The 22696-nt window shown below is 45.0% G+C and overlaps 1 protein-coding gene across 4 annotated transcripts in view; it reads left to right on the top strand.

The window, feature by feature from the left end:
* The first annotated feature begins 5233 nt into the window (after window positions 1-5233).
* Window positions 5234-22696, top strand: part of Ntm (neurotrimin) — a 992271-nt gene continuing 974808 nt past the window's right edge. For all 4 annotated transcript variants that reach the window (NM_001431460.1, NM_001431458.1, NM_001431456.1 and 1 more), the window contains 1 exon segment: window positions 5234-5507. In NM_001431460.1, coding sequence (NP_001418389.1) covers window positions 5426-5507 — 82 coding nt within the window. In that variant the 5' untranslated portion in view covers window positions 5234-5425.

Below are 22696 nucleotides of genomic sequence, written 5' to 3'. Positions count from 1 at the left end.
TGCAGTCACCAGTCAGAGCTGCACCAGGCTCCTCCAGGTGTGCAGAGGGCAGGATGGCCCCTGCTCCCTGCAGCAGGGCTCAGGCATGCGTCTGAGAATGTAAGATCACCCACTGCACAGAGCCTCGGTAGAGGCAGGCCACAGCAGGTGGACAGCAGAGCCGAGCAGCAGCTTTTGTTAAGTCCTCAACATTATTTCTGCGCGGCTCTTTAGATTTAAGCTCCTGCCGCTCTTTCCATTATGGCTGAGAGAAATAAAAACACCGCCTGCACACTCCTTCCTGCCTCCCTCGCTCAGACCGCATACCTTCCTCTCCTCCTCCTCTGTATGGCTTCCCAATCTGGTCCTTGGAGCTGGCCCACCACTTGTGGGCCATTGTTCACCTTTCTCCTGGGCTAGAGACCGAGCTCAGGGTTCAGCTGCAATTTGGACAGCAGGGCAGCCGGGTCTCACAGTGACCTTCCTGGACTTATTGTCTGCCGTGGCCTAAGGTGACAGGTGTGCGTGGGGGCAGTTTGCAGAGAATCAATCCCTATTTGTAGAAGTTCATCCCACACTGGGCGGAATCTTAAGCTACCTGACGATGAAAGGTTTAAGGAGCACAGTGCCGGCTGCCCTCTCCTTGGAAGTTAAAGACCTCATCTGTTTCCCCTTCCTGGTTTCCGACGCCCCTTCCTTCTGTATCTGCGAAGAGCGAAAAATCTTCCCCATGTTCAAGTTCTCTAAACCTCAAAGGAGTACAGGTGGAACTGATCATCTTTCTGCCTAAAATTTAAGGTGCCTTTTCCTGGCGCTGATTTTCGGCTTCAGGCTACACACCCTCCTCTGTAGAGGCACTGACTCATGGCCTGGAGCACAAATGATACATGGTAAGAATGTGGTGACTCCCAAGGATCATTGTGCACCCCGCAGTCCTGATGAGATAGATGTTCTCGACTCCCTGATTGTGAAGTAAGGAGCAGAGACTTCCAAGACTCCCTTCCAATCACAACATCCCTCAATCAGAGGTTCATCAGTCAGAGTCTCGATTCACCGAAATCCCTAACAGAGACACAGGCCACCCCAAGATGACAGGGTCAGGTGGCTGGCTATTTGAGGCCATACATCCCAATAGATCTGAGACACAAACGGAGGGTGGGGAGAGGGGTTGGGGGCGCAGAAAACAGATTCCATCCACGTGACTCCTCTCAGTAAAACCTGAAGCTGGTCAGATGCGATCCTCCCTGAAGTAAAGCAGGATCCCATCTGCCAATGGTAACACCAAACTGAGCTACCTCATAGGTCTGTCTGCCGGCGACTGGGGCCGCCCTTCACAACAAAGAAAAGGAGAAAGTACCTTCTCTCAGAGAGGTTAACCGTGTGCTTTCACCAAATGTGAAAGCTGTTGGAAAAAAATTTACTGGATGTGATAAATTTGAGTTCAGAGAGAGGGAGCACATTTTGGATACTGGGCTTTGACAGCAAGGGATTCCATCCCAGCTGGATCCAGAATCCCTTAGGAATATGTTTCGACTCACTGAAAGGGCGGCCCTGTTCTGAAGCTACTATCCCAGAGAGACGCCATTCCCAGGTCCTGATTGCTCCTTCCACTGTAGGTGCCCCACCACATCAGTCTCAATTTGGTTAAAATAGCAAAATAAATGAAAATGACTTGGTGGCTGTGATATGTGCTATGGCTGGACGGAGGGGTAATTACTCTTGTTGTAGATGACAGATGTGGAGTTGGGATATCACCAAAGGAGTCCCATAGCCCCTGGAGGGGTGGGGCTGATCTGGGTTGTGAACCTCGAGAGACACAACCCTAGGCTCTGTGCTCTGACAATCGCCACTTTCCCAAACAGCAGTAAATCCCACCTGCATTCAAAATATCTGTCCAGATAGCCATAGATAAGAGTCACTCTCACTCCCTCATCAAAGAATCCTTTGGCAGCAGACGGAAGGCATCCCGGAAATCCACAACAGGTTAAAATGCAGAGAACAAAGCCTATGGAGTGTGCATCCCCGAATCTACAATAGGATCCTTACACCCACATCTTAGGGAACATCATCGAAAGGGGACAGAAGGAATAAGAGTCAGAGGTTGGGGATGTCTGCTCTGACACAGTGTTTTCTGTATATGACATGGGGCTGCACCTATAAAATCTTAGCAACATGGCCACCTAAATGACACCAGAGTAGTGACAACACCAGGTTTCATACTGCCTCCAATCTTACAGGGCCCCTCCCTAGATGAGCAACCTCAGATATTGAGGAGTGGCTAAGAGAGGAAAATTTGATCTTCCCTAGGGATGAACTCCCTAATAGGATATCCAGTCTCAAGTGGCCAGCACTAAACATATGTACAGGTGAGCGACACCAAAGGTACACAGCAGGTGTGTGTCTGTGCATGTGTGTATGCGTGTGTGTGTCCATGATATATATGAGAGGGAGTGGGATGGGCACAGGACACTCAAGAATTTAAAAGTGGGAGAAGGTGGGATAGAAGTGATGTCAATACAGTACTCACATATGAAATTCTTTTATAAATTAAGAATAACGAAGCTACTTGGAAGATAACTAGTGTGTGTTCAGCTTGCCCGCCCTTCACCACTGAAGGTTACACTGATGTCTGCTCTGAGGAAAGTATTGCCTAGGCTCAGGCACAGGCCTAGGTCTGATTTTATTTCAATTTAAAAAAAGAAATTCATTACGTCACAGCAGAGTGCGAGGGAAGATCTCAGACATGTCCTTTGTGCCGCTAACTCTAAGTTCTAATTTATGACATCGTCCGCCTAGAGGATTCTTCCCTGTGCTATTGATCCACTCTTTCTATGTCCCCCTCAAGGCGTATCATGACTCCCCAGCTCTCCCAAGAACTTTAGAAAGCAATCATAGAAAAGTCACTCACCAGGTGCTGGGTGACAGAATCGCGAGAGGCAACCACAGGCAAGTCTATTAAAACTTAAAGCAATATGTGGTGTTTTGTACATTTTCTATCCTAATATGCCTGTTATTTTGCATGTGTTAATTAGAACTTCACTGCCTTTAAAATAGGAAAAGCTTTTAAATATAAGAAATCTCTGTTATCCATTTGACTCCCTCACAGAACTTCCAGTGTAGAATTTCAGTTTTGTGATTGATTTAAGACACAAAGAACTAAATTCAAACCCAGGCTCTATTTCTTAAGAAGAGTGTAGGCTGTAGGGAAGTGTTTTCTGGGCCTCAACATCCTCATCCATAAAATGGGCGGAGGAATAATGATGAATCACTGCTCTGTAGGCTGCAAAGCTTTAATGAGAAAATGCAAGAAAAGCTGCATGTTTTACCTGGCACCTCACAGAGGCTCAGTGAATAATGATGGTTACTTTCTTACTGTTGTTGAATGTGTGGGAGAATAGTAAAAATCACTTAAGTATGTGGCTTTGTGCAGTTCGACCGAGGAAACCCACACATGTTGATGTCTCTTCCTTTCCACTCACTGAACACTCTCGGTGACTCTGAGTCTTTGTCATCATCCTGGAAAGAAGTAGGAAGAGGAAAAAGGAATCCTCTTGCTGACCATTCTGCACTGCTGTCACCTGCTGTCCCAGCTGCCCTGGTGCATTTAATTACACATGTCACCATGCAGAGCCTTGTACAAAAGAACCCAAGATAAGATTCTTGTCCTGAAAAACTCATAACACAAGGGCATTTGGATGGACATGTGAATTAGAATTTAATAGCAGAAGAAGAGAGACAAAACACCTTTAAATATAGTAGCAAGAGGCACTGGCTGTGATCTCCAACTCTCTGATTTTACAGGCCAAAGGCCAAGGCTTGGAGAGCTAAAGGGATCTTCTTCTGGCCTGGATCTGTGTGGAGCAAGAAAGATGCTTTGGGACCCAGAGCTCAGGGTCTTAGACTGCCCACTGCCAGAGGAAGCTCACATAGAAACCTAATAAGCAAGAAGAACGAGCCTCTAGGATGGGCCAAAGTCTTGGTACCATTTTAATTTCACCTTTGTGCCCATAAATATGGACAGGCAGTAAGTGCTCTAGTCTACAGCAGATCTAGAATATATGTTAACAATTCTATTGGAATCACCAGAAAGTATAATTGGCAGTGACAGTCTGGAGGAAAAATCTAAAATATGTGCTGAAATGAATTGGTGAGCATCAGCAAGGGGCTCGGGTTTTCTTTTGTTCAGAATATAGAACCTGTTTCCATATGGTGTAGCCAAAATTGAGCTTCCTAATCCTTAGAATTAGGACTCTGAAAAAGCTATCTATCTATCTATCTTCTATCTATCTATCTATCTATCTATCTATCTATCTATCTATCTATCTATCTGTTTGATTTCCTTTCTTAAGCATCAACAAGGAGATAAATGTTTCCAACAGTCTGAGGACGTTTAATAACAACACACAAAGCAGCAGTCTGACAGTCCTTCAGTGTATCTAACTTAAATCTGTCTCGCTGAAGGTTAAAATACAGAAACTGACAGTAGGCTTTTGAGGGACGGTAGATTGAGCCCGTGTAGCAGGAATCTTGCTCATGCTCAGACAGTTTTCTATAATCTAACAGTGGGCTGTCTTTCCAAATTCTAGATACTTTATCCCTTGGCTTGGGATCGTCTAACACAGGTGACTTTAAAGAAATAAGGCGAATGAAAAATGGGAGGGATCCAGGCTCTCTGAAGGAAGAATGACAGGAGAGGAAAACAGAAAGTTATTTATTATTTTCAAAGTGACTACCCAGAAAGGTTGAAGAGAAGGAGAGGAAAGATCTGTCACTGAATGATACTTCCCGCACAGGGAAAATAAGAACCAACAAATAGAATTTGACTCATTCTTGCAAGTTTCACAGAGCATGAAAACGCCCCTTTAAAATTTCCTGCGAGCCATGTTGGCTATGGGATTTTTTTTCCACTGCAAAGTGTGTCTAAGTTCAGGGGGCCCGGGGAACACCAGAGGAAGAGGATTTTTGGATGCTCCGGGCTCTGCTGACTGTCAGTTTAAAAAATGAAAGTAATATACAAGGGGCAAAAGTGGCATTTATCATTCCATCTCTCCAGGCTCCTGTCTCTTTAATCAGCTTGATTTGCCCAGCAAATGATTCCTGAGTGTGTGTGTGTGTGTGTGTGTGTGTGTGTGTGTGTGTGTGTGCCCGCGCGCGCGTGTTGTAGCTCTGTCAATCCTTGGATTAGAACCAATGATTGCAGCTTGTAGGAGGGCTGTCCAGGGCCAGATTGTACAATGTGCCTCAGTGCCAGAGTATGAGTGGAGATAATTACGGAGAAGTCAGACTCTCTCTCGCCCTCGGCTTCCTTGTTGTGTCCTTCAGCAAAACAGTGGATTTAAATCTCCTCGGACTAGCTTGAGAGCAACACAATCTATCAGGAGGAAAAAGGAAAGAAAGAGGGAGAAAAAAACCGATCCTGACAAAAAAGAAGAAAAAGAAGAAAAATATGAAAACCATCCAGGCAAAAATGCACAATTCTATCTCATGGGCAATCTTCACGGGGCTGGCTGCTCTGTGCCTCTTCCAAGGTAAGACTGGCTTTTCATTTGCCTACAGCAGCCTCGGGAATGGTACCCTGTGCTGCAAGCGTTTGCAGGCTCCCCGGGTCTGCTCTGCTGCGCGGTTTGCAGGTGGAAGCGCGAACGACCGTTTTAACCAGCATGGCTGGGACTTCATTCTCCCGACCAGGCTGAGAGAATATTGATTTGATTCTGGCTGCTACCGGAATGGGGGACTGTATGTGCATAAGTAAAAACGTGTCTCTGCTGCTCCCCTTGGGTCCGTGGCTGTGCAGTGGCTCCCTAGCTTCATGCACATCTTTCACACTTACACAGCCCAGCACACATGTACGCAGGGGATCGGCGCAGATGGGGAGGGCAGCGGGGTTGCGAATGTGCTGCTTATGCGACTGGGGAAGAAATTACGGGAGGAAACTTTAAATATTGGCCAGTGAACTTGCAAAGCTTCCAAAAGGAGCAAAGCGGGTGGAAAGGCAGGATGGAAACAATCGGGTACCTCCTGGAAGGTGCTGGCCAGCGGTCTGGCTTCGGAGAATAAATCCTTTCGCAGAAGCCTGAACAACTGTTAGTTTTGAATCTGTTTGGGGGTGTGTTTGTGGCGGGGCTGGGTAGGGGTGGGCGTTTCGAGCAGATAAAGGGCTGTGCGAGCGGCAGCCGGCTGCGGTGGGCTCTGGAATTCAGGAAAGCCTTTCTAAGTTGAAAGGACAGAGGCACTAAGAGGCGAATGCTAATTTTCGGTCTACTTATTGGCGGCGGCGAAGCCAGGCTGCAGTTGCTGAGGCTGGCTTGCTCTCTGACCAGGTTTTCTTCAGTGTTTGCTCTGCTCATTTCAGGTGCATTGAAAAATCTGCTTCCACCTCGAGTCCATTTGCTGCACTGTGTGGTCCCTACCCCTTGTGTCAGTCCTCCCATTGCGACTCCATCCTAGACATGAAGTTAGCGGCTAACCAGGCTTGCCTCCCCCTCCATCGTTGGGGGAGGGGGACGAGTGTTCTAGGTTTCCCCATCACTCTTAAAGATGTTGGAACTCAGAGACTGAGACAGGCCAGGAAACTTTGACAGGCTCGGTCCTGCAAGGCTCTCCAAGAGGCTTGGAGACTGACGCAGGGAGGGGGGAGGCAAGGCTCTCCATCCTATGCAGTTGCATCCCCAGAGAAAAGTTCTCTCTGGCAGAGTGAAAAGGGATGGGAGTCCCAGGGCTGCCTCCTCCTCTGCTTCCAGTGCCTTACAGAGTTCTCATGATCCTGCCAAGAATCCTAAGCTCTAGTCCCTCTGACCCCTTTCTGAGTGATAGACCCTGTCCTCTGCAGATCTACATGAGGTGGACGGAGGGACCAGGCTGGAAAAAAAGAATCAAATGCAAATGGTGTGCATCTTAACTGTGGCTTACGAAGGAAAGGAAGGAAGAAAGGAAGAATTAGCCCGTGATATGAAGGTCTAGAGTGGAAGATCCTGCAGGAATATCCATGAGACTGTCACACTTAACCTTTGAGCCCTCCGTCCTGAGCCCTGGGCACTGGAATGCAGAAGTAAAAGGAGTCTAGAGGCATCCTCGCTTGACTCCTCTTACGTAATATGGGGCAGGATCAGTGTCTGAGTGTGTGTGTGTGCGTGTGTGTGTGTGTATGCGTACACTCTGCTTATTCCGGGCACCTAGGATTTCACAAACTGAGTCTGCAGTCCTAACACTGGCCATAGGGAAATTGAGTTCAAGACCAGGCCTCCTCAGGGAAACACTTCCTTGCCTTCTGACAGCAGAAATGACAACTAGCTAGGCAAGGTATTGGGTGAGGTGTCAGAGAATAGGAGAGGAAGACCCATGCCTTTGGTAACTGTCACCTGTCTTGAGAGCCTCTGTCCTGCTTATAACACCAACCTGGAGACAACTGACACATCCCACCATCAGCGGCCCCATTGGCTACATGCCAGGAGCCCCAGGGCCAAACAGAATTTACATATAAATTAGCATAACTTTTCATTAGAAATAAATGCAGAGAAGCATAATATTTGCTCAGACTTCAAATAGCCCCAAATAGAGAAGTAGAAAGCAACCTATTTCCCCAGGTGAAGAATGAATTTTTTTTTTTTAGTCTTGTTCACATCTTGTAGGAGGAGGGTGGGGAGAGGCGTATCTCAGATCTGGTCCCCTTCTACCAAATTCCAAATTTCCCAAGGAGAATGATAGCTTTATTTGCGCTGGCTGCATCCAGGGACTTCTAAATAGCTTTCCAAGGCTGCTCAATTTTAAGACAGTGTGACCCCTAGAGACCCCATACCACATGCCAGTGGGACACGGCAAAGGTGATGTCTGTTTTCCTTTCGGGGAAGGAAGCAGAGGCTGCCAGCTATCTCTTATCAAACTTACAGAATTACTGAGGCAGCCCAGGTCTTGCCTGTAATAATCCTCCCCTATTGCATTGACCCAGTAGGACTGGTTAGAATGCAGCGCACATCCCAAGGCAATTTTTTCTTCTCCTCTGTTTTTGTTTTAAGATGACTCTTCCCACGGCTGCTACTTCTGGGTTTCTTGCCTCTTGGAAAGGTGTATGGCACTAGTGGTAGGTTAAGGGCACCCTTCCTGGTCTATCCCCACCCCCACCCCCCACAACCCAGCAGCAACAGTGATCCGGTTTAGGGAGATAGGGGTTTTAGGGGAGTCAAAATGATTTCTGTGACAGGACTGGGAGTCAGGGGAGGAATTGATTAGCTCCCTGGGGTGTGCCCTGAGAAGCACAAGGGTTGGTTAACTAGAAGCAGCTCTTTCTGGAGACTAGACCGAGGAAGCAGGATTGGGCCCTTTCTTTTCCAGCACGCTGCCCACCTTCCACCAGCAGAGGTTCTGAAAGCAAATGGCTGGGCGCACTGCAGATTTTCTCTCTCTAGCAACCAAACATTTCTCTTTTCTGGGATCATGGCTCCACTCAACACCTTTCCATGAGTGAGGTTCCTTTCCTTTCCAACTCTCCTAATTCTCCTCTCAGATCCCACATCAAGGTACCTGCTCGTTGGAAATTCAGAATTGACGGAGGGGGGGAAGAGGCTCACTTCACACTGTCCTTAGCTTGCAGCTGGGGCTGTGGGCACCATGCCGGTAGGCAGATCCTCTAACTTCCTTGTGTGCACTCACAGTAAGCATGTGGCTTGCGTCAGCATCCGAGCTGGGCAGTTCTGAGATGGGAAGGAGGTGGATGAGACCAAATAGCCCTCACTGGCAACATGTAATAATCGATTGGAGGTGATGAGACCGAGGGCCTGCTGTGGGAACTGCACACACTTGGAAACATGACCAGAAGTTTATGGGTGAGAGGGGAGCCCCAGAAAATGGATCATGACTGCCATGTTTGGAGCTGCCTTCTTGGGGCTCATGGTCTAAGGTATGGAATGCTACCTAGACAGTTCCCTTCTACTCTTCCTGCTAGAGACTGCACTACCCAAAGTCTGAGCCTCTGAACATTTCCTCAAGGATGTCAGGCAGCCACACCCTACCAGCCAGGAGCAACCGGCCTTGTAGATGAATGAAAGACATTCTTGGAACTGCAGCTTTAGTCACAGAGTTTTCAGGTGCAACCTGGTTCTACTACTGTTTTTTTTTTTGTTTTTTTTTTTTTGTTTTTTTTGTTTTTTTTTTTTGCTTTTTGCTTTTAAAGCAAAGCAGAAATGTAAGAATCCCTTTTATTAGCCATCATGCTAATGGCTAGTGCCCCGGTTTCCCTTCTTTTGTAGGAAGTTTTTCCTTCAGCACAGGTTTCAATGACATGGTCCATGAAAGTAACTAAAACTGTACTAAGCCTGGGCATGGTCATCCATGCTTTTAAACTTAGCACTCGGGAGGCAAATGCAAGTGGCTCTCTATGAGTTCCAGGCCAGCCTTCCTATAGAGAGCTCCAGGACAGCCAGGGCTGTTACACAGAGAAACCCTATCTTAGGAAAAACAGCAGCAGCAGCAACAACAACAACAATAACAATAACAACAAAACTTTCTAGGTTCCTGGGAAGGGAGGGAAATGCCAATTCAGCTTTCCTTCTAGCAACTCCCCGGGATCTCTTTGCCACATATGTACAGTGCTGCAGATAGGGGGACAATGACCAATATTGCCTCTGGCCGAGTGTCATAGATGGGTGAGACAAACCAAGTTATCTCTTGGACTGAAATGAGCCTACAATATGCCAAAAAGCTGCAGAATGTGTGAGTCTGTGAGTCGGTCACATTCAGGAAGCACTGCTAGAAAGATCTGCAATATTCTTGATGACCCTTCCTGGTAAATCACCCTCTGGACAAGACTGGCAAGCCTGGGATGTGATTGTCTGCCAAGCATTTTGCTGCTGCCGAGAGTCCTTGGCCTCTTGCTCAGTGACATCAGAGGCCTTGCAGACTTCAAATCCCCTGCCTCCAGGTGTCCAGCCATCCTAGTGACCTAAGTCCAGCTCAGTTGGGAACCTGAGCATATCTGGTCTCAATATTTTTGTGTGTTATCCAGAGGGTAAATAAATATTTCCCTCCAAGAGCCTGTCTCCCCACCTGCCTGACAGGCTGGGGAGCGACTCCCCTGGGTGTTGTAAGGACTCATTAATGCTTGTAACGCTCCAAACATGTGGTGCTAAGTGGAACTCCATGCTGAGACCGGTGGTACTTATGCAGTTTCCTTCCTTTCTGCTCCATTGGCCTGTTACATGTTTACTTTATGTCTATAGTCATTTGAAATTCAATAAAAACAAATTAAACATAAAAATTGAAACATGCGAACATAAGGTAGCTGGTGGCTGCAGGTTGGGTAGACACTGTCTCATGTGTCTCCGCAGACTCTCCTCTATCCTGTGGGGCTTCTCCACGGCGCTGGAGGATGTATTGGTGTGTGTGGGGGGGAGACATGGTCTCTAGAATACATGGTCTCCCCATACATTTGTGAACACAGGGCAGGAATCGTGGAGAAGGATAGGAGCCAGAGCTCTGGGTAGCTGGGAGGTGCTACTCTATTCTAAATCAGAGCCCCTGTTTGGACTGATTTTGGTCAGTTGTGTGTGGAAACTTTGTATTTCCTCTCCCTGTAGTTTCTTTACTTATGCTGTCTTCAGGATTAAGTCTGCTCTGACTCTCCTGCTGTATGTGAGTTCAATCACACTACCCCCAACCTCTCTGGCTACTCTCCCTCTCTCTCTCTTCCAGCTCTCCTTTCTCTGTTCTACATGCTTTCCATTTCCCTTCTTCCTTTCGTCCCCCCTCCCCATTCCCTTCTTTGGGAGTGGTAATTGATCAGTTGACAGATCTAGGTCAAGCTGGCCGGGGTTGCTCTGCTTCCTACAGGCTTGCCTAGAAGGAGGGGGGAGGCTATCTTCCCAGCACACTAGAGCCCAAATCCTGAGGCAGAGCAGTGGAGAAGGAGGGCAGATGAACAAGTTCATCCATCCCCAGGGGAAGTGTCTGGGATGCTGTTGACTATGTCCTTTCAGCTGTTGAGTTCCTCCGACACTCTGGTTTCCATACCCAGCTTACTTGCCTGCTTCCCGTTTTGATCTTCCCCATCTGTATTTACACTTTGCCTTGGACCTGTTTTTTTCCCAGCCCTTTCCTCAACTCACCTTCTCTCCTTCTGAAATCACAGCAGGCGATCACAGAATATCCCTTATGTAAGTCATATTAAAGGTATGGCCTTTTGTTTATTTGCAAGAAGGAAAACAGAAGCCCTGCCAGAAGAGCTCTGTAAGACATTTGCAAACTGCAAAACAAACCAACAAAGACTCGAATTTTCATCACCGAGAAGAGAGGATTTCAAGGGAGACTGTCAAGCTCAGATTCAAATATTGGAAAACAGATTCTTCACTCCTGCCACTGAGAACATCTTAGGTTACTAAGCTCGATTTTTTTTCTGTCGCCTTTTATTTTTAGCTTCTCTGAGAACATTGGCCTTTGCAATAATAAAGACTGATCAAAAGACCAGCCTGTTTCGGCTTCACTTGTGTATTCTGGGAAGTGGTACCACACTCTCAGCCCATTGGTCCAATCATCAAGAAGTGTTTGTTGAGCACCTACTGTGCTTCATGATGAACTGAAAGAGCTAGGGCTCTTCCAGTGAACAAATCAAGTGAGCCCAAGACCAGAAACCTCTCACAGTTCTGTCTTGTCTTGAAGCGGTACCCTCGAAGTAAGTGACTGAGTGCAGTGTCAGGCCTTCTGTGCAAATGATGGTAGGAGCAAGGCACAAAAGTACCCATCCTTTAGTCTTTACCTGAGGAAGCACTGAGAAAGGCTATGCACTCCACACCATGGATCTGCGTCCTTGCCGATCAGAGACAGATCTTACCTTTGTTAGTGATGCTCTGGTCAAGAAGGTGTTTCTGGAAATCTTGTTTGTCGTCCAGTATATGCAGCTGGAAGCAGATGAAAGTCAACTTGTCATGTGACTCCTGGTTTTTGTTGTTGAGTAATTGATGACTGTTGACACCACTGCCACCTAGTGCAGCCAGACTCCCTCCTTTATGCCCTGGTTTCTGCACAGCACGAAAGAGTTCAAGATGGTAAAGAGAGAATACTCGTGATAAGGCCAGGGGTTACTTGCCTCCAACAGCTAGACTATTCCTTTGGCTTCTTACGGGATGCACATTTCTTTCTCTTTAAGAACTTACTTGTTACATTGTCAACCTCCCCTAATTTAGGTTTCCAAAGTAATCCAAATGCTTCATTAACTGAAGACGTTTATTTGTTCTCTTCTGTTACTCTATACTCTTTGGAAAGTCGCCTTGCATGGTTGTTCTATATACCCATTGTTTCTTAATATGTCTGCTTGGATTTCCAGCTCTGTATGTCCAGAGAAATGGTGAGCTTCTCCTATGCTCAGTCCCTGCCTCACCATGCAGCCGGAGCACAGTAGGGGGAGTGTTCTTGCCTATGTTCCCACCTTCCATGGAACTGGTGACTATTGGAGTGGGACAAACCTTTCTCCTGGCCCATAATTCTTTTAAGCCCAGTATCCTAGAGCAATTCTTCTCCTGTCTTAGAAGCCACAAAGACCTTCAGCAGATAGGAACTAAGACAGGTCCTCAGTCTCTATCTGTGTTCAATATCTGCCAACTCTAGGCTAGTCATTCTAGTTACCCAGAATGCTTTATACCAATGCCAACATTCAGACCTTGCCCCAAACCAGGTGGTTCAGAATCTCCCTACGATCTCACTCAACACTGACAATTTAACATCATCCCTAAGCAGTTTTAATTCAGAGCATTGCTAAAAAAAAGACACCTAAAAAGCCATCTCAAAATAGCTCTCAAACCAGCTCTGCACCCCTGGGTTAGACACTACCCCAGAGGGACTCCGTTCTTTGCAATTTAAAATAAAGAAGCTGGACCAGAGGATCTTAAAGTTTCATTCCAAACTCTACATCTCACAGTCCTCCAAATAGTCTTTTTGAGTGTAGTTATTGATAGGTAGTGGTACTGAAAGAAAATGCTCACAACTAGTTTCTGCCTGGGAATACAAACTGTCACAGATGGGTGAACACAGGCAGAGCTTGCAGGTGATGTGCATGGGCATGCAAACTCTACAATGCGGAGTCACGTGTCAGATAGTATCTGCCAATACAAGGGTGTATTTATGTACCTGTAAAGCATACTCAGCATGCAATGATAAGATAAACCAGTTAAAGCTTTGCAGGCAGAAGGAAGAAGGAATTACCATAACTCCTAATTGATCCATCTCTAAGGCTTCTTGCAAGAAAACTTCAGGAAGCCTTTGAGCGAAGGTCAAGAATGGATGTCTTTAAGATGGACTTGGAGGGGGTCAAGCACCAGTTAGTCATGGATAAAGCTCTTTCAAAGACAAGGATGGAGCTTCCTGAGAAATCACTCAGTGATTCTCAGGTGCTGTCTCCTTCCCGGGTCAAGGGAAACTCATCCTCAGCAAATCACAGCAGTCTTGGGGCTTCATTTGTTACAATACTGTGATGTTGGCTCTGCTTTCTATGCCTGGTCAATTTCTGCAGGCCGTGCAGGAGCAAAAGCTTGTTTGTTTTCTGATGGACTCAGCAGTTCTGAGAGGCACATGGGTTACAGAACTACTGCGCAGATTGGAGCCAAGCTTCGTCACTGGGTAACCCACACAACCATCTGGTGCCCCAAAGAATTCACCCTGCTGTGTCAGACAACCCTAGAATCACAACTAGTTCAAGCCTAGAGGGACTTCCAGTATGATTTATTCAACCCTTCCCTTTGATCTCTGACACCTCCTCAATGCAGCTGCTGGGGGTTCCCAGCATCTGTTCCCAATAATGCAAAATGAAAAAGTTCCTTCCGACCATCTACTGGTTTAAATGTTGGATTTCAGGTAAGATGGGAAGAAAGGTATGCAATAGAGGGAAGCTCTATTTTCTGGAGACTTCAGGCATTTTCTGTAGAACATCATTATAACTTTCTTGTCCTTGGTTTGGCTTGGGACCAACTTTAGCTTGGCCATGTCTTACCTTAAGAACTGCGGCATTTGAGTCAACCTCTGTTTTCTGTTTCCTTGTGGTACTGGGGAAGGAACCAAGACCAATGCACACCAAGAAAGTCCTCTACCAGTGAGCTACATTCCCAGCTCCAGAGTCATCAACCTCTTTGTGACTCAATAACTTTCTCAGTAAAATGAAATAATTATACGATTTTTGTTGTAAGGTTGCTAAAAGGATTAAATAAATACATTAATACTAAAAAGATGCCTAGTATGGTGGTCATCTTAATCTACCGTCCACAGAACTGATCTGATTTTTCTATTGTATGAATGTTTCTTAGATATTTGAAAGCCTGATTGCATCCCGATTGTCTTTCCATGAGGTTCAATATGTCACGATTTCTATGTCATATAATCTTCCATAGAACAGGCCCTGACTGCTCCTCTGTGATTCTTCTGTACATGTCTTTCTTTTTCTCAGTGGTGCTGATGGCTCAACCCAGGTCTTATGCTTGCCAAGAAGCATGCTTCTACCAAACCACATTGCCAGTATGATTACCCCATAAGCTTCTTAAAATATTCTTTTCTCACAATGTCTGAGGCTGAAATGATGTCTCACTCCAAGTCCAAGCAGGATGGACCCTCTGTATGTTGACAAGGAATGGAAGACATAAGCTTCAGTTTATCTCTCTTATCCCTGATATTTTACAGTTCACATTTAGAGCCTCTGAGTTTCCTTTGGTTCTCCTAGGCGCATGTGGATACTGCTCTCTGCTTGTGCCCAGGCCCCACCTGCCTTTGACTATTTCAAAATATTGTCAGTAATTCAAGACAAACTGGGCGCCAAGGTATCTCTTTGAATAGCCTTGTTCTTTATCTATAGTCCTATTACACGCGTATTCAATCTTATTTTTAACATCCATAGCATGTTAGTGTAGTTATTCAATTACATGTGCCTTTTCCTTCAGGCTGTGAGCTCCAGGAGGGCACAGGATGCCTTATTTTCCTAGCACCCTTAGTACAGGGGCTGGGACAAAAGTGACATTTTATATTATGGACAGAAGACAAAAATGAGAAAAGGAAGAAAAGAGGAGTTGACATCCTCTGGTATTCTAACTGCAATATAGTATTCTCAATTTAGCCTACAGTGAAGTGTTATTTCTATCTTCCTTATGCTACGTCTGTGTTTGTATTTTCGCTGTGTATGCATAGGCCTGACTCCAAACTGTATCCTTGATAAGGTCATCTTACTAAGTTTGTCCATTGCTTTTCCTGACAATACTTTTTGGACACTAAGTGTGTTATCCCATAGAGCTTCTCCCAGTGGCTGTCACACTGTGTTGTGCCCACACTTCTCTCTAATCAGTCTGAACATTAGCTTTAATTATCAATTTTGTCTCTTATTAATAATAAGTCATGAGTTATGGGTAACTATGTAACTATCTTTGCAGAATTCATTGTTTCAGGCTGGATTTACTGAAGAACAGAAACCAGTTCTTCTAGTGGGAAATAGATAGGTCAGTGAGGGAGGTGTGGCACAGAATCAATGCTCTCTCCACCTGAGTAAGTGCCCACAGCAGAAGGGGCAGCAGGAACCAAGAGAGCTAGAGAAAAAACAAAAACAAAGGGGTTGCACAGATGTATTCAGATGGAGAAGAGGAAATGGTAGGGGGTTTTCTTCCTGCCTCATTATACCTTACCTCTCTCCCCCTCTCTGCTAGGCACTCAATGAAGGTATCTGATCCACTTCCTATAAAGCTAAGGTGTAACTTGGTCCAAACACAGACAAGGACTGATGGCTGTCTTAGATTGGTTTCTACAGCTATTATAAAACACCATCACCACAAGCAAACTCAGAAGTAAAATGTTTGTTTGGTCTATGGGTTATAGACCATCATTAGTGGAAGCCAAGGCAGAGACCCAAGACAAGAGTCTAGAGGCAGTGATTAAAGCAGAGACATGGGGAAATGCTGCTTACAGGCTTGCTCCTCATGGCTTGCACAGCCTGATTTCCGACCACATTGGACAGAAATGTTCACCATTAGGATCACCTGTCCAGCAACAGTTGGTTCCACATCAATCATCAATCAAGAGAATGTACCATAGACTTCCTTATAGGCCAATCTGATGGAGGCAATTCATCAATCGATATTCCCTCTTCCCAGATGTGTCTAAGCTTGGGTCAAGAAGACAAAATCAACCAGCGCAATGGCTTTTCCCTTAACGCACGAGCACCAATAGATGGGCAAATCATTTTCCTAGCACTGGAGAGAAATAAGAATTCACAGTTTATTTTTACATTTTCCTTCCTTTTTGATGAAGACATTTTGACTGAAGGATTTAAATGCCTTGACATCATTGTTCATTGCTTTTGTACTCTTGAAACCTTGACCAGAATCAAACACTTTAATCATCAAACCTTAGAGTTTTGTTTTGTTTGTTTCCCAGACTTAGAGTTCTGAGACACCTTGGCATTTCACTTTCTTGTCTGCTTCCCAAGGCAATGATCTCATTTGAATAATGGTTCCCAATTCCTACCCAGCAGTCTTAGAGCTCTTCAGTGACCAGTCCCTCCTTCCCTGAGCCACAGACCCCGTTCTAGCTTCCTATCACAATCACTTTTGAAGACTGTTACAAGCAGATGTTCAGGTCTGACTTCTGCCCTCCACGCACTGGCCAGTGAAGGCATGGCCAGTCATCTCTGTGTAGAAGGAAAAACAGATGCCTTATTATAGATGTTCAGTGAAAATAATTGATGTTAACCTTCTTTCACAGCTGATAAACTCTGTAAGGAGAGACTTCATTACTCTAGCAGGCACTTTGATACCTTCTCCGTGGCTATTCTATTCTTTCTCTACAAATGATGCTCTTACATTTTTACAGGGCAGCAGTGTGCTTATTTAAAATATCTCCCTGATTCTCTTGTAGCTTGCTTTGAGGATAAATAGCTATCCCTTTACCTAGCATTATCTTCTAAGCACTTGCAATGCAACCAGACCAATAGAATACAAGCACAAATGACTGGAGGAGGCATCAGGGGTTGCCTCTAGGTGACCCAAGCATTCTAACACTTGTTATGTCCTTTCTCTACATTGCTTAGATGCCCAGCAGCCAGACCACAACAGGAAGAATAGTCACATCCATCAAGGATAGCAAGGAAAGAATCTTTGGGTCTAACCATAGGGCTCACTGCCTTATTAAATGAAATCCACATGTACTTATTGCATTGGAGATTGCTTTTAAAGGCAGCAAATAATGATTCTTTTACTTACAACTGAATACATCTTTAATGAAAGCCACCACCTCTGCCTTTTAGAGCTTCCAGAACACTAGTGGGACACTACACTGATACACTTTCTGAAAGATGACATCCCCCTCCATGGCTTCTGTTTTTCCTAGCATGTACTACTTTCTCTAATCATTCCAATCAGCATCTTCTGTACAAGTCCCTACTGATAACGATCAGCTTTGAAGAGGTTATCAGCACAGAAAATGTTTCCTGGTGTAATCTAATCTGTAGGGTACTAATACCCAGGTTAACTTGATCCTCCTGTAACTTCCTTTTAGTCTTTTTTCCTTATATCATTGTCTTTTGGATTCACACAAAGGCTGTCCCTAATCCTCTTCTAATGAGCACTGTCCCAACGAGCAAGATTCCCAACTATGCAAGACCTCCTCTGTGCTTCTTGATAGCGAGCATCTCTATTAGGTGAAATTCTACTGTACTTTGTGTATCCCGTTTAACTCTGTTGAGAGGGTTTTCAATCCTGATGAATTTTGTATTATCTGGAAATGCAACATACATGCTGACCCCACATCTTCTAGATTTATTACTTAAATAGTCATACACTGCAGCTGATGGTATGGCTACATTCTTCCTTAGACTTATCCTACATCTGTTATTGCAATGTTTATTTAGAGTACCTGTGTGTTAGGCAAACAACAGGCAGGCATAATTCTTATACTCAATGACTATGCTGCAGCGTGGTTGGATCTGGGACAAAGGCCAGCAAGGTTTACCACAGTAACGTTCAGGAGATTTGAGAGGGTGTGATGTTGAAGCTGAGAGAAAAAAAAATAAGGAGATTGAGCTGGGTGAGAAAACAGAAGTTTACACATGTAGGAAGCTGCAAATTTCAGTCTAGAGGCAAGTCAACATGGTAAGAATGCAGGATCCAACATCATCTCTTCTAGGTGTGGGTTGCAGGATGAGGTGGTGGAAAGATGGCCACCAGTAGAAAAATAGGCAGGGGTCAGAACATAAATGGTTCTTTCTTAATGTTTCTGTTTGGTTTTGTGTGTGTTTGTGTGTGTGTGTGTGTGTGTGTGTGTGTGTGTGTGTATTGGAGACAAGCTCTCATATAGCCTAGGCTAGCCACTAAGTCATCCTCCTGCCCCCACCTTGAATGGCTCTTATAAAAGACTTGCTGCTAGGGAAAAAATTCATTCTGAAGATTGTATACTAGCCAGGAACACAATCAGATTTTTAAGGGCAGTAGTAGGAGTTATTGAGAACATTAAAATGACACCCTAATTACTGTGCGATTAGCGGATTGGAAGGGAACAGGCTCAGAGAGAAGGCTACTTCCTAAGGGATGTTGCCAATTAGGCAGGAGGCCATGGGTGTAAGAATGGAGAGCCCCAGAAAAAAAAACGTGGTGAAAATTAGCAAACTAGCACCGCAGCAGACAGGGCTCCTGGGTGACTCAGCCAGAGAGAGGACTGCTGCTTCCTGGCTTAATTTAAGGCTCAGACCTGGGCTTAAGAAGGTGACTCTGGTGGAGCTTGGCCTCATAGTGTGTTTCCAAGGAGCTTTGCTGATGTTCAGAGACTTTGGAAAGGTTCTTGGGTTTGACCACAGACAATCTTCAACACAGCTACAGTGAATTGCCCAAAGAGAGAGTTGAGAATGGACAGAAATGAGGACATCACAGACCTGCAGTGTGGAAGAGTTCTGATAATGATGATTGGCAAGGAAAAATCAAACATGCACACAGAGAGGAAAAATCAGAAAGGCAGGAGAGTATGAAGTACAAAGATATGTAAGATTACATACTATTAGTCATGCCAGCTCATAATAAATGATCAAAACCCATCTCATTTAGTCCTAAGGATGTCCTCTATTGTGGACTGGAGTGATGGTTCTGTGGTGAAGAGCACATATTATTCTCTCAGAGGACCTAAGTTCAGTTCTAAGAATGCCTTTCAGGTGGCTCACAACCCCAGGTAACTCCAGGCCAGGGGATCTGATGCCTTCTTCTTGCCTTCATGGATACTGACATATACCACCACAGAGATACATGTACATACATAATTTTAAAAATAATATAAATTATATTCTATCCCCTTAGGGAAAACAATTCTTTGGGTGGAGCCATCAAGTGTGAGTTAGAAGTAAAGTTGAAATATGTAATAATGGTTTTAAGTGGATTCATGTTAAAGAGGGAAGTTGAAAATGAGGAAGAAGAGGAAGAGGAAATAGAAAGAAGGGTGATAAGAGAGGTGACAGTTTGAGAGGGTGATGCTGAGAAAGATTTGTCTCGATGCAGGGGACAAAGGCCAGTAAAGGGGACACAAAGGAGTCAGGAGTCGTCTGGCCAAAACAAGTCCCTTGGGAATATAGGTATGTGGGAAAGGGGCAGGTCCTGAGCACAGGCAAAGAATGAGTCTCGAAAGACCAATTCTACTCCCATTTAAACTAAAGAAGGAGAAACGTATTTGAAAATATCCGTTATGATTGGATTCAGCTCTTGTTCAATAAAAGCAGCTTAAATAAGATATAAGGTTATCCTTCTGACTATAAAAATATTCTGCCTGTCTATTTCAAAGCTGCTGTGATATTCCTGAACATCAGGGCTGCAGGCCTTCCTGTCACTTGGATCTTTTGTGTGTGAATTTGACTCCTGGGCCAAAAAATGGCAGCGTGTGTGAGGCAGGCATTGGGGTGAGGAAAAATATAAAGAAAATGAAGCAGAAGGCATGATGACTTCCTGTTCCCTGGAAGCCCACCCATGACACTCCTGCACATACATATCTCCACACACACAAACCTACCTTGGTCCAGAATGTAGCCCCATTATCTTCTCTAGTTATAAAGGGGTACAGGAAGCACATTGTTCACTTAGGATCACCACACACACAGACACATTAAATCAAGACCAGCACGGAGGAAAGGGATGCTAATAACTGGTCCCTTCTTGTGCTGTATGAAGGTCTGTGCTCTCATTAATAAAGACAGAAATGGCTCTTAGGCACATGAGATGCACATAGGCTTAAAGCACTGCTGCCTTTGTGGTGGCATGTGGATCCATCCATCACTGCTAAGGACACACATGAAAATCACTGAGTGGCACTACTTCTCACTCCTCAGGATATCCATTATCAAGAATAAATAAATGAATGGGTACAAAGAGGAGCCAGGAGTGGCCTAGTGTCACTTTATATACATTGGGTCATAGAAAAGCCAATTGCTGGCAAAGACATGGGGAAGGACAAGGTAGATGGACAGGACGCCATCTACCTGCTTCTGGGAATGAAAAAACCAGTAGTATCACTGTGGAAACTTGAGGGCCATTCCTCAGAGAGTTAAGCCCAGAATTTCTTTTATGATCCCCCAGTCCCACTCTTAGATACATACCCAAAAGAACTGAAAACAGAGACTCGACCTGTTTGTCCATGAGTATTAGGCATAAAGAAAAATCTGCAATAGCCAAACCATAGAAACAACCCAGTTGTCCATCAACAGTTGACCAGATGTACGAACTTACTGACACAGAATGGAATGTTAGTTGGCCTTTAAAGAGAAGGCATTCTGACACATGCTGCTACGTAGATGTATTTTCTACCCAGTGAGGAATCCTACACACAGAAGGAAACTTCTGTGTGAATCTACCTCCATGAAGTATCAAGAATAAGGAAGTCCATGGGAATTATGAGTAACCAGGGGAAGTTGAGGGGTAGGAAGTTCCTGTTGGGCACAAGATGCTCTTTGAGATATTGGAAAGTTCCAAAAGTGAATGAGAGCAATGACTATGTAAGACTGGAAACATACCTGGTGAAAACGTTGAGTTATACATGGAAGAACTGTGAAATGGTAAATGCTGTTATGTATCGTTTACTACCATGATGGAGCCTGGGAAGAAAATGAGACAACCAACCACGCGGGACCCTGTGTGGATACAGGTGAGTTTTCAACTGTGGCTGGAACGAGCCACCACTTAGTGGGTCTAATTTCTTCTGAACACAATACAGGGTAGGCAGTGTGTTTGCCTGCATATATACGAGCCCACACGAATGCCTAGATAGGTACTGAGAGGTCACTAAGTAAGAAAAAAAGGTCCAACTTGTGTGACAGAGAGCTGACAAGTGAACTTGAAAGACCTCATGAACTGTCAATCACCCTCTATCATGCCATTCTCTTTGGATTTTTAAACTCGAATATGATCTACACCACCTTCATCTCCACCTCCTTTTCTAATTCTGGTCCTGTCACTTAGGACATCACCAGACATGTGCAGAACTCAGTGCCTACTCCTTCCTTTCATTAAGTCTCTCATGAATTGCAAAACTCTTTTCCTTTACCGTTTAGATAGCACACCTACGTAAGATATATTTAATGATTTAGTAGGCAAACAAATGTTTCTCTTCCTTCTATCACTAATTCTTACTTTAGGAATTGAGGTGATTTCCTCTAGACCTTTACTTTCCTCATCTGTAAAATGGGGGTATTTATGTCTTCTTGGAATATAGTTTCTCTTGATCTAAATAACATGTATGAAACCTTTCACCACTTGGTGCATGTCAAAAGACGCAAAGGCACAAAGGAGACAGGTACTGGTGAGTCCTTTACCTCTAAAGTTTTCCTTGGCTCTCTCCTATTGAGGACAGAGTATCCTCCCCTAAGTTTCCCAGCCTCTGTCTCTTACTCTTTCCAAGATCCATGTCTTCAGTATACCCTCCCCTCTCTGGGCCCCGAACTGATGTGAACTGTGTACGATTCAGGGCCCTGTACATTGCTGTTTCCAACGAGGAATGTTCCACCGGAAGGATTGGCAGGAAAAAAATTAAAAAACAAAACAAGAAAATAATTGTAAATGATGGAGAGGACCAAAAGAGATGGCTCTGAAGTTAAGAGTGCTTGCTCCCTTCCCAGCACCCACGCTGGGGGTCTCACAACCTCTTTTAATTCTAGGGACTCTGACATCCTTTTCTAGGGTCTGTGGGTACCTGAATACACATGCATATGCCCATACAGAGACATACCAAGTATAATCATACATAAGTAACATGTTTAAGTGGATAAAAAGAACAAAGTGTCCCCAAACATCTCTAGCTCGTCATCTGTACGTGGAGTCTTCACGAGGATCCCGATTTCTCGTGTGCTTTAAGGGGGGTCGGTGAGAGCGCCCTCAGAATGCAGACCCTTGAATGTGGTTTCTGAAACAGAAAGCATAGCCTGAGATCTCAGAGTCTATGTTGGAGGAAGCCCTGCAGGTGACTCTGACTGGAACGTTGGGAATGCCGACTGACAGGAACTGTGAAACTCAGCTTCGGGAAGGACTTTTTGGAAAGACAGCACACTGGTCTGGGCGCTGAGAGTTAAGAGGAAGGAGAAGCCGTAGAGACTGCTTCTGCTCATTGTGACCATAGCAAAGTAGCTGAGACTACAAAACAAAAATCATCAAACGGAAGTTCTTTATTTATTTCATAGCCCAGTGGATAAAAAAACGAGGATTGGGTGGCCCTGATGATTCAGCCTCTGTCCAGTGGACTCATGCTG

This window comes from Rattus norvegicus, chromosome 8 (genome assembly GCF_021556685.1).
Source record: "Rattus norvegicus strain SHRSP/BbbUtx chromosome 8, alternate assembly SHRSP_T2T, whole genome shotgun sequence".
Taxonomy (NCBI): Eukaryota; Metazoa; Chordata; class Mammalia; order Rodentia; family Muridae; genus Rattus; species Rattus norvegicus.
The sequence above is the reverse complement of the archived record's forward strand: the minus strand, read 5'-3'. Positions and strand labels throughout refer to the sequence as shown.